The following is a 12,357-nucleotide window of genomic DNA, read 5'->3' on the forward strand; positions in this document are numbered from 1 at the left end:
AAATATGTTAATATATCAATGCTGTACTATGATGATGTGATGTCTCTGCAGGAGTTCATCAGTGTGTTTGTTTGCATCCTTTACCAAGACCTCCAACTTCATGGTTTCAAATCTCAATTTCCTTTTACGGCCACTCTGCTCTCCCAAACTCTCCATGGTGACCCCCAAAAGGAATTGTAAAATCCTCATATAAATAGAGTGGTTCGCACCACGTTGTGTAAACGTCAGTTCTTGGTTTGGTTGGTCTTGGCCAGGCCTTGCATTATTATTACACAAAAGCGTTGCGTTGTTTTGTCTTATGTAAGATTCTGTGATTATATTCATTCATTCATTTTCTACCGCTTTTCCTCACGGGAGGAAAAAGCGAGGGGTGCTGGAGCCTATCCCAGCTGTCTTTTGGCGAGAGGCGGGGTATACCCAGCCAATCACAGGGCACATATAGACAAACAACCATTCACACTCACATTCATACCTAAGGACAATTTGGAGCCGCTAATTAACCTAGCATGTTTTTTGGAATGTGGGAGGAAACCGGAGTACCCGGGATGCACGGGGAGAACATGCAAACTCCACACAAAGATGACCGAGGGTGGAATTGAACCCTGGTCTCCTAGCTGTGAGGTCTGCGCGCTAACCACTCGCCCGCCGTGCCTCTGTGATTATGTGTGTGGAAAAAATCACTTATTGAATTGGTAACTGCTATGGCGTGGAGAAGGGGTAGGATTTAATTAGCTTTGCTTCTTCCTGCTCCTTTTCAGACATGTGTAGTAATGAGGTGTTGTATGTGTGTATGTATGTGTGTATATATATATATATATATATATGTATGTAGATATGTGTGTATGTATATATGTGTGTATGTATATGTGTATATATATATGTATATATATAAATAGATATTGTCAGTGTATTGTATTGTAAGTGTATATGTGAGAAAGAATAATGTATCATAGTATGCATGTCTGAAATAAATTAAGAAAAGAAAGAAAGAAGAAAAAAATCAACTCTAACGGCACTAGTTCAGACCTCTTACAAACCATCACAAAAGTGAAAATAAAGTTGGTTTGTTCATATTGGTTAGCATACAACTTCCTGGTTCATGGATTGTACCATTTGTAATCACAGTGGGAGAGCACTTCCATTTTGTAGATGACGGTGGGTGAATTGCTTCCATGCTATTTTGCTGACTACAATTCTAATTGTGAAAACAAAATATCAATAGTCATATGGCATTCTTAGAGGCCGTGCCAGGTTCAGTGCCCGAGGTCAGGTGACATCAGCCTATTAAAATCAATGCAAGGGTGAAGGCAGCCAGCCATTGTAGATATGGCTCCAGCCACTGGTGAGGAAGCTGGAGTGACAGGTGCAGCCACAGGCTACTTCATATTCTTGACCAGAACTCACCTCGGACATTCCTTATTACGGTTGGGTTTTTGTTTGGGCTGTTATTGCAACATCAAAGTGCTCTTGTTCCCCTCATCGGGTCCGACATGTCGGCGTTTAAGTGAATGTCAACGTTGTTTTGCTCATTTCAACAGCGCCAAATTTGCGACGTGACCTCTGGCAGACTCTCAGGAGGCTATCGACCAGTCGGATCCATTTGTTTTCAAGGCATTTTCAGACGTTGTCCATTTCTATCACATTACTTTGACAGAAATTGAATTTGCTCTGATGCATTTTCATGCCTCCTAAGTGCTGCTCTGTTCGCACTGGGAGTGTTGCGTTTCAAGTGGCATAATGATGCCAAAAAACACTTCCATTTTTAACAAAAAAGAGGGAAAATTTTCATTTTATTGTCTTCTGCTGACATTTCTTTGTGTTATTTTGAATTATATCATTTGTCCTTCAAATCTCTGTCCTCATGTATCATATTGAAAGGTATTACTCACATGCATTTATTCCCGTCAGTGGAATATTTCTTATTTCTTCTCTATTTTTTTTTAAACTTTTCATTAACTGAGATGTCCCTTTCTGCGAATAAAGGTCCTTGTTGGTGGTTGAGTCAGTTGTTTGTTCAACAGCAGAAAATCTAAGCCATATTATTAAATATGCCATGAGTACCATATGGGATATTGACAGGGACCTCTGCTCTGCCGAGCTCAGTGAAGGTCTTAGCATCCAGAATGAGAAGGAATGTACTTTTGTCCTGGAAAGACAACCACAAGTTATTAGTATTAATTTCTATCGCTGTGCATAATTCCATTGTGACAATTTGTATTAGACGGCGAGATTTTACATTTCATTCCTGCAGATGCTCACTTACTTCTCGGGGTGTGATAATGACTGACAACACAACACCATCATCTTCCTCTGTAGCCTCAGGCGAACTGACAAAGACAGGCTCAGACGGGAACAAGCCAGGATACCGCCACACCTGAACAGGCAATATGGCATGAAAATGTACTCCAAAAACAAACAGTCTGCTACTTTCTAGTAATACTGTATACAGTATCGTTATGATAACATTCTTTGTTCGACCTTCAACTCTTTGGTGTGCACGTCCATTTTGAGCAGGGAGTCACTGAAGACGTGTCCAAAGCCACAGGAGTAGAAGTAGCGGTATGGCCGACCATTGCAGCGCTCATAGTTGATCTGAGGGAACTCCAGGCCACCGTACTGCAGCAGCTCTTCGTCATGAAGCTCCTCGTGGGTCATGAAAACCTGCACAAGTTTGTAAGCTCACTGGGATTCATGTAACATTCATATTTTACCAAAATATGCAGTTAAAATGCACACGTAGACCTTCACCCATGGACGTTTTTCACAATCAAATGTATAGTGTAACTCAAATACTGTTTAGACCTGAATCTAAAACAACCCTGTCTCAAGAGTTTCTTGTTTTTTTGTGGACAGCGCAATTCCTGCTGTGGCTACAGTCTTCTAAATGAAAATTCCTGACTCCAATTGCCCAGTGTGAAATACACAATAAATTGAATTTTCATTAATTTACCTATTTTTATACTTGAATTTAATTTAGGCCAAGAATACATCAATATCTGTTTTAAACTCACGCTACTGTATATTACAGTTAACAAATATTCAATTAAGAGTTTTCATTATAATTACATTTATTTGCTATAAAAACCTCTATACTTGACATTTGTGAGTCATGAAAACTATGAAAAACCTCTCTGTAAGAACTAATCATCAAGGTGTTTAATTACAAACTGTGTCTAGTAATGGACTGTATTGATTATAACTGTAGACCATAACCTTAACAGGCTGTGAAGTGTAATGCAGAATTAATCACATCATTATACATTTATAGTACCTCTCCACAATGTGTCCTCGTGGCGGTGGCTTTATAGTTTGGCAGGGTCACAAGGTTCTGGTCCAGAGGGGTTTGTTTGTCCACATTCAGAGGGAGGACGTATCTCCTTGGCAGGTTTTTACACAGAGAATTATAAAACTGACAAAAGAAAGCAAAAAGGTATAGAAACCAGTGAATATGATGTTTGACCGCAGCGCATTTATTCATCATTTAAAGCTGCTGTATGTCACAGGGAGCGTCTGACTAGACGGCACCCTCTTAAACGTACTGTAAACATTATACTATGTATGTATATATGTCAGCTACGGCAGATGTAACACGCACACTAGTTACTGTATATTTGTTGTCAGCTTGTAGTTTTAGCCACAACATTAGCTATCACTAACTGCATAGCCTGACATAACAACATTGACTGCAAGTTGTTGATTGCCTCTCTAAGACTGCATTTGTGTGGGTGGAAAGCTAGGTGAATACCAGCCAACCGTGCGTGACCAATCATCTTATTTTGGCCAAACAAAAATGTATGCCAATTTTTTAATTCATAAAATATAGACATAGATGTTTAATATGTTCTCTTAAACCATCTCTGTGTGGTGTTTGCATATTCTGCACATATGTGGAGAACACACATTTTCTGGGTACTCCGGTTTCTTCCCACATTCCAAAAACATGCATGTTAGGTTAATAGGCGAATCCAATTTGTCCACTTTCACATGCAAAGTATTTGTTATCTATCCTGGTTTTGGTTATTATTATTATCAAATCTTATTGTAATAAACTTTCACCATGCCAAATTTTGCTCAGTGTCTCTGTACAATCCATCACATATTAATAGCAGGGATGACATACAGAGTCAGCTAATGATACGCTATTGTACAAGTGGATTTTCTGCAAGATTTAGCCCCCCCCCCCCCTTTCAACATGCACACATGCTCTATAAGCGTCATCATCAGGAACCATTCCGACCTTGTCAGCGGCTAAAAGGTACAAGGAGGCCACAATACTTGTAGTATAACTAAGAGTACAGAATGTTAAGGTGATTCTAGTAAACACATTGGCTAAATTAAATTGAAAACACATACTTACACACACACACACACACACACACTTTACCTTGTCCATTTCCTCTCCTGAACTTCTGCGGATGTTCTCCAAGGTGAAGTCTCCGATGACCTCGCCATCATCCCCGCAGCACATGTCCATAACAAGGAAGCCATTGTCCTCAAAGGCGTTTATCTGATGCAGTGTGAACATGGGAGCTGCCCGGTACCTCACCTCACTCTCCTGGTGAACATGTTGTATAACTTTGATTCAGTATCAATTACTGATTTACAACCCCTTAAATACTCAGCATACGGCAACATTTTAGACAATTCAATACTTTGTATAGACCTGTTTGTGTTTCAGTGTAACTGGAGTTAGAAGAATATAGTGTGGAAGAACTTGCAATGAACCCTGGCCTCAAGCCCACTTCACATCTCTGGATGAAGAGAACATCACGAGCTTCTGACCTCACAAATGAAGATTAATTCCCAGACATCATCTAAATTCAAGTACACAATCTTCCCAAGAAGTGAAAATTACTTCCTTAACGTGTAATAGTGGATTGTCCTAATAGTTTTATCCATGTAGTTTTGGCTAAACGAGCATCTTAAACCAGTGGGTTTGTGCTTTTAACTTACTTTTCCAGTGTGTAGGTTGACCAGATGAAAAATGGTATCATACTTGGGCTCCCAGGTCAGGACCTTATGAAGGCTTTTTCCTTGGATGTGATGCAGCATGAGCTTGAACAGATCCAACTTGATGGGCTGCTCCACAAACACAATGTAGTTTTCTGACATGACTGCAGGCACAAACGGGAGAAAATTTATGCAGCACTCTGTCACTCTGTTGCTATCATAGTTAAGCGATGTCTTATTGTTATGTTTTTCTTTTAATGTTAATAACATTTCACACACAATCACGTTAAATATTATGGAAAACCATGTCTGTAATATAATTTGAATATTTGCAGAACATGTAGGGTAAAGTGTTTATATGTAATAAGGAGGTCTAGAGACAGTCACACAAACTACTGGTGAGAGCTGAACACATTACAAAGGCGCAGTGATTGACAAAAGGTAGCAGGATGAGACTAGCATTTAAATGAGTAATTAATAAAGAGTATGAAAAAACCCATCAGTCAAGTGTAAGGCTCAAGCCTGTCAAAGCAGGCAGGAGTTAAATCTCTTCCCATAGAATTTGATTAATTCCACTTATCCCTTTTGCTATGCTGTGCATCATACCGAAGCTGTGATAGTAGGAAGGTTTTCTGGGTTCACATGCCCGGATGGAGCAGATCACTTTGGCTCCATTCAGGTTTGCGCAATCCTCATTCGCCCCCGTCTCCTCAGGTGGGGGCACACGGATGATGTTGTAGAAGAAACCTGAGGAAGGACACAAACACATCAATGTGTGTGACTAGATAACATTCTGTTTTGAATAACAATAATAATGTGTTTATAATTGCATTTATATATTTTTTGCCTTATTTAGTCATTGAGGTACATGATGTTAGAAGCAATATTTTTGTAAAAGCTTTTGATAAGCTCTTCCAATGGAGGTTGTGATATTTCAAATGGAGGACCCTTCACGTTTTAGAGAACAGTTGTCCTTCACCATATCACACTTTTGGTCAAACGTCATAATTTTCAAGCATAAAAATGGCAAAATTAAAATTAAATAATAAAAAATATAAGGCATTCAGAAAATGCATTGAAAGACACGTTGTGATATGTACACTCTTAAAAATGCTGGGTTAAAAACAACCCAATATGGGTTCCCAACCCAGCACTGGTTAAATATTGGACCAAACTCGCATTGGGTTATTTTAACCCAACAAGTTGGGATGGTTATCTTAACCCAACAATTGGGTTGTTCATATGACCCAACGCTGGGTTCATATTTACTACACTGCTGGGTTATTTCAACCCAGCAAATTGGGTTGCCAATATACCATACCATTTTTTATTTTTATTTTTATTTTTATTTTTTTTATTTTTATTTTTATTTTTTTTATTTTTATTTTTATTTTTATTTTTATTTTTATTTTTATTTTTATTTTTATTTTTATTTTTATTTTTATTTTTTTTATTTTTATTTTTTTTATTTTTATTTTTATTTTTATTTTTATTTTTATTTTTATTTTTATTTTTATTTTTATTTTTATTTTTATTTTTATTTTTATTTTTATTTTTATTTTTATTTTTATTTTTATTTTTATTTTTATTTTTATTTTTATTTTTATCATAACGGAAATCCCAACCCAGCAGCAAATAACTTAGCACCCAACAGAGATAACCCAGCAAATTGGGTTCTCAGAATACCCAATTCAATAAAAATCACCCAATTAAATGACCCAACAGGCTCAACCCAGCGGTTGGGTCAAAAAAACAACCCAGCATTTTTAAGAGTGTAGTAGTTAGTACCTCGTACTGACCACTAGGTGTCAATAATGCTACATCATGTGACATTAATGACCCAATAGCCACTACAGGAAGACATGTACATAAACTGGAACATGTACGTATATACATGTATGTATTAGTGTATAGATTGTGCTTGTGTAAGAGGCCGTTGAGTATTGTCGTAGGGGAGTGTGTTACCTCCTTTTCCATGCGAGTTGCCCATGTTGTATGTGGCCCCTTGGCGGTCATAGTGTGGGTGAGCTGTGGCTGAGTTGACAGCAATGTACTGGCTCCAGTCCATCTGTGATAGACAAACAGCAGCATGATAATCACTTACTCACCTTCAGTAGAACTAAGCGAGCGATTGTGTTGTCTGCCAACCTTCTCTTTTGTGTCCAAAGTTTGAGGATCTATTCGTCTCATGTAGTTGGTTTCTGTGCTCACATAATAGTCTCCCTTGTACTTCACAAAGTTCACACTGGCGTTGTCTGTAGCCTCTGTTCACAATATATGAAAACGCTGACTAAAATGATAACATATCAACAATGTGTCATCCTCACAAGCATGTATGACATTATTCAAAAAGTAGCGCTATGAAATAGTACCTATTCTGGGGGTTATGTAAGAAAGAAATAGTAAATCATTTACTTATAACCACTAGAAAATGTGCACTTATGTTAATGTACAGTTGTCCCTCGCTACATAGCGGTTCCGACATTGCTCTCTCACTCAATTGCGTTTTTAAAAAAATCAATTAATTCATCAATGACTGCTGTTTGATGGTTGACTATGGACTATTATTAGTTAAACATATTAAAAACAAGTAATATGTAGTATTCTGTGCACTCGGCGTCAGTAGGCGGCAGCTCTCGCTCTTCGTTGAGTTTTTTCATCTTTATTCTGTCTTTTTCATTCTTTTTTAAAAATTTAGATAAAGATAAATAAAGATTTAGATAAATAAAGGCATATCTTAATCTTCATATCTTAATGTTACATTGCACAGCGTCAAGACATAAGATTAGATTATTTTACCACTGCATGTGGTCAGCCATGGCATGTCTAACACCACAGAGTTCTCCTCCCATTCCATGCGGAAGTGGTAAGGTTATGGCTTGTTACTTTGTGCTTATTTCCCACTTCATTTGAAACATTCTACAATAATTAAACTGGAGAGGCTAACTAGTTATATGCCAACTATTTATAGTCATAAACAGGTTTTCTCTGCTCTAACTATGAAAATATTACATCTATTAATACTGAATCCTACTTTGCAGTAATTCACTCATCACAGCCTGGAGGTTTTACTGAAATATACTCAACTTTAGCATAGCTAAACAGCATAGCTTAGTTTATCTTAAAATCAAATAAAAACATAACTATTATTACAATGGCCTCCTAACTGTACTGCATTGGCAGAGGTTTGTGCGCTGTCAGTGCTGTCAAGAAAATCAATATTATGATCATTTTTCACAGCATTAGACCCCTAATGTTTCACTACTTGATTTAATTATATTTAATTATGAGTTATAAGCAAGTATATTTTAATTATAAGTAATTATATTCCTGTTATGAAACAAATTCATGCCAGCACATGTTGACCTATGGCCAAATGTTGACCTATGCCTCTATTAGCTTAATATAATGCACCACACCTTTTGTAAAGGCTGCGAAAGTAATAAGACACACAATGCAGTGAGCATGTATTCTAGAGACTTTTTTTCCTGTTTGCTTTTTACTTTACTTTAGCACATCTGCTTAAGGTATGTGCTACCAATAGTCCTAATCATGCCTCAAGTGATGTCAGTGTTCCACGTGGAGATACAGTATAAGCTGCGTTTGAAGACAATGCACATACTTGGGATCTGAAAACGTGAGAAGAATCTAGCGAAGATGTTCTTGCAAGGATCAGGCATGGCCGCCGTTCCGAACTCTGACACTACAATGCGGTTCTTTTCTGAGTTGTTCACATACGAGTCACTTCGCAGGAAGCGGCTACTGTATGTGACATTTCCCTCACAAATGTGAAATCTGTGCATCATGGCCATGCCGTCAAACCAGTGGGTGTATCTGGTGGGGGACAAAGAAAGAGACTGTAAGAGTGTGTGGCACCATCACTGTGAGACACTGAACCAGAGAGAAATCCTGCTTCTGTGTGGATGAAAGACAAAAATCCAAAACTTGTCATGAAAAATGCCTCTGGGCCTTCACGTGTGTGGCTGATTCATGAACTGTGAACTCTTCCACCACACATTTTTCACATTATTCCGCTTGAAGGAATCTTGGAGCCTGCAGTTTTGCTATTGTGCAAGTTTAGTGGACAAAGAGGCACAAACATAATAACAACAAACACCATTGCACACATGCACAATCTAATGACATTGAATACAAAAATGTTGATTTTACAAAGATACCTCTGCCAACTGTGAACAGCCCTATGCATGTAATTCTGACTGTTCTGACGGATAATCCAATGCTAATGTGCATTACAAAGTGGCCACAGATGCATTCTGTGTAATTATTTACATGGGTCACTAGTCTTCTGTAATATTGTATATACTCATTCATTCATTCGTTCATTTTCTACCGCTGATCCTCACGAGGGTCGCGGGTGGTGCTGGACCCTATCCCAGCTGTCTTCGGGCAAGAGGTGGGGTACACCCTGGACTGGTTGCCAGCCAATCAGAGGGCACATATAGACAAACAACCATTCAGAGTCACATTCATACCTATGGACAATTTGGAGTCGCCAATTAACTGAGCATGTTTTTGGAATGTGGAATGTATAAACTGGACGCATGCACGGGGAGAACATGCAAACTTCACACAGAGATGGCCGAGGGTGGAATTGAACTCCGGTCTCCTAGCTGTGAGGCCTGCGTGCTAACCACCTCAGTGCCGTGCAGCTTATTGTATATATTCATTTCGAAATATAAATGCAAAGATGTTTATAGGAGTATTATTAGTTTACATTTACAATTACAATGTCATAATTTTTTTAATGCTCTAACTACAAAAATATTAGATTTATAAGTAGGCCTGTCACAATAAAGGAAAAATCAATTTATCGAATGACACCAAAAAAAACAGGTCAGTAATTATGAGCCCTCAATAATTTGACATATTAGTGTATGGGCATCTGCGCCATCTGTTAGTCTCTCTGTGGTACACAGGCTGGATGACAAGAGGGTTCAATAACTACTAGCATCTGCTAGCAGCAAGCAGATGCAAATATAAATGAAGGCACAAAGTTTGTAAGCCGAATTGCTGAGGCTTTTTATCTGCAGAGTAAATATTAAACAAAACAGTGCAAAATGGTGCACATTCACAGTGTTGCGTACTTGCACAAGAAGCAGTGATTTGCATTGTTGTATTCAAGCACAACATGGGTGGCTACCTAAACAAACTAATCTAAACTCACACAAGTCGTGAAGTCTGTCATAATAATTAATAGCACAATTTGCGACCAGCAGAATGTGGTATCGTGGTGAGCCCGTTTATAAGGAAGGAATCCTACTGATCGTGATCAATAAGGGATTACTGTATTCCCGTTTGTGAAAACTCCCAAGAGATTTACTTATGTTGATATTTCACATTCACTTACATGCAATTCGAACCAGGAATGTGCTATGAATTTGGTTCTGTTAACTACTGTGAGCATCTGTTTTATTTTCCAGTGCAATCGATGTCAAACGTACAAGTCAGAAGCCATTTTTGGATTTGATTGTATTACGAGTTGGACTCTTTTGAGTGGCGCAGTGTGCAGTACCTGTCCTGTCCAAATTCAAACTTTCCTGGGCCATTCCTCAGGAAGCTCCCATTGATCCATAACGGGATAGTTCCCTTGATGGTGGTGGGAATGGGATCAGGGCATTCTTCCGCAGACTTCACCAGGGGTGCCACACTCTCCAAACCTTGGGCCTGATGGGAGCTATGCCTGCTGGACACTGGAAATAAAGGAGTGGATGTAAATAACTAGTCGGATAATATACTTATTATGGAAATTGTGTCTCAGATCTTGTGTCAACACCCAAACTGGATCTATTTAATAATGAAAGAATTGCTTATTTTAGATTAACTTTATCTACGTTTTGTGGCATTATGTAATGCCTCCTACCACTATGAGACACTCATGGCTCCCAGAGGTTGTGCACTGTGAATGGCACCTATCTTCTTGTCTTATCTGCAATTTCTATAGCCTGTACAATGGGAGAAATCTGCTTCAGATTTACACGAGAAGCAAAAGGCAAATCATTATAGTTCAATATTGAGTCACTCAGGCTTTACCCTTTTTCTTACAAGACAAAGTGGTGATGCATAGCAATCAAAAAGAGACGCTCCAATTATGTTCGTTCCTGTGATGCTAATAGCACAGACAATTAAAACTACAGAATATGCAATTGAGATATACATGCTGTAGGCTATAACAGACTCTTACAATGGCAATATATGTGATATTTTATTGTGATCACTGCAGCATGCATTGGGGCGGTATCGATGTCATTTTTAACAAATGCACTATTGTGCAAATGTTGCACATATGTTTAATATTTTGAAATATTCTGTAGTCATACTTTATATGATCTTCACTTCTTACTTTATCATTTTGTAACTGTGTTGCACATTAATGACATGCTGATCATGCATGTGACCCTCATCGGATTTCCTCAAATGATGAAAACTGCCTGGAGGTCATGTGGTTGCATCCCAACAATAGAGTATGTTGTGACACCTTGCAATCTATTCATCTGTGAATATGCTAATGTACATACATAACCACCACATTTCCACTTCTGGTTGGATGGTCACGGTAACTACATGTCATTACCATGTACCTGCACCCTGCACAATGATAATAATGTCAACTTTTTGAATCACTGAATCAATTTTAGAGTATTTAATTAGCATACAACCCTACAAAGATTATTTTAGTTTTGATTCTTAACACACATAAAGCAACTGTTTATGAGTCAAATGTGTATTAATAGATATATAAAGGTCAAAGTGTACCCTACAACCAGTGTTGCTATTATTCGTATCTGAAATGCCAACCAAATACCTCAATGTGTTTTTTGTTTGTTTGATTTAACTGTATGATGCCAATTAAATCTGCCCAAAGCTAAATGTCAAGTCTTAATTCATAAACTGCCCATTTGTCGTGTGCAATGGTGTCTACTCACTTGTCTGGTGCTCGGTAGTCTTGTACATGGCTCATAGTTCTGAAGATTAGCATTTATTACATGACCTGAAAAGGAGAACCTGTGGACCTTTGGACCTTGGAACCTGTGCCAGGTTTAACATGTGATCACTCTGCGTGATAAGAAAATACTGTAGGCCTACATAGTGACATTTTATACTGCTTGTGGTGTGGCATAATACTGTACACTATTATGTATATTTTTCTCTCTTTGAGATAAAAGCCATTCATTCATTCATTCATTTTCTATACTGCTTGTCCTCATTTGGGTCATGAATGAGCTGAAACCTATTCCTGATCACCTGTCAATCACAGGGCACATATAGACAGCCATTTAAGTCTCCATTTAACCTAACATGCATGTTTGGGGATGTGGGAGTAAGTAGTTAAAACCCATGCATACAGAGAAAACATTGACTGTGAGGCCTTAGTTCTAGGTCACTGCT

General features: G+C 38.2%; 1 protein-coding gene across 1 annotated transcript; it reads right to left on the minus strand.

The window, feature by feature from the left end:
* Positions 1-515: 515 nt before the first annotated feature.
* Positions 516-11,989, minus strand: bco2l (beta-carotene 15, 15-dioxygenase 2, like). Its single transcript, XM_058070483.1, has 12 exons — positions 11,895-11,989; positions 10,484-10,661; positions 8,573-8,784; positions 7,099-7,214; positions 6,916-7,018; positions 5,557-5,697; positions 4,954-5,114; positions 4,385-4,555; positions 3,272-3,409; positions 2,479-2,661; positions 2,264-2,374; positions 516-2,146 (listed from the first exon to the last, which is right to left on the minus strand). Exons 1-12 carry the CDS (start codon positions 11,920-11,922, stop codon positions 2,030-2,032), a joined length of 1,659 nt encoding a protein of 552 aa, XP_057926466.1. The 5' UTR covers positions 11,923-11,989; the 3' UTR covers positions 516-2,029.
* Between the last annotated feature and the right edge of the window lie 368 nt (positions 11,990-12,357).

Source organism: Doryrhamphus excisus, chromosome 4 (genome assembly GCF_030265055.1).
Source record: "Doryrhamphus excisus isolate RoL2022-K1 chromosome 4, RoL_Dexc_1.0, whole genome shotgun sequence".
NCBI classification, from domain to species: Eukaryota; Metazoa; Chordata; class Actinopteri; order Syngnathiformes; family Syngnathidae; genus Doryrhamphus; species Doryrhamphus excisus.

Bases quoted from the DNA above. Each gene is read 5' to 3' on its own strand.
- bco2l (XM_058070483.1), bottom strand. From the start codon at position 11,922: ATGTACAAGACTACCGAGCACCAGACAA. The intron at 7,215-8,572 runs GTATGTGCATTG...TATTGTGAACAG, and splicing joins CTCACGTTTTCAGATCCCAA to AGGCTACAGACAACGCCAGT. The intron at 5,115-5,556 runs GTATGATGCACA...TTGTGCCTGCAG, and splicing joins TTCCTACTATCACAGCTTCG to TCATGTCAGAAAACTACATT.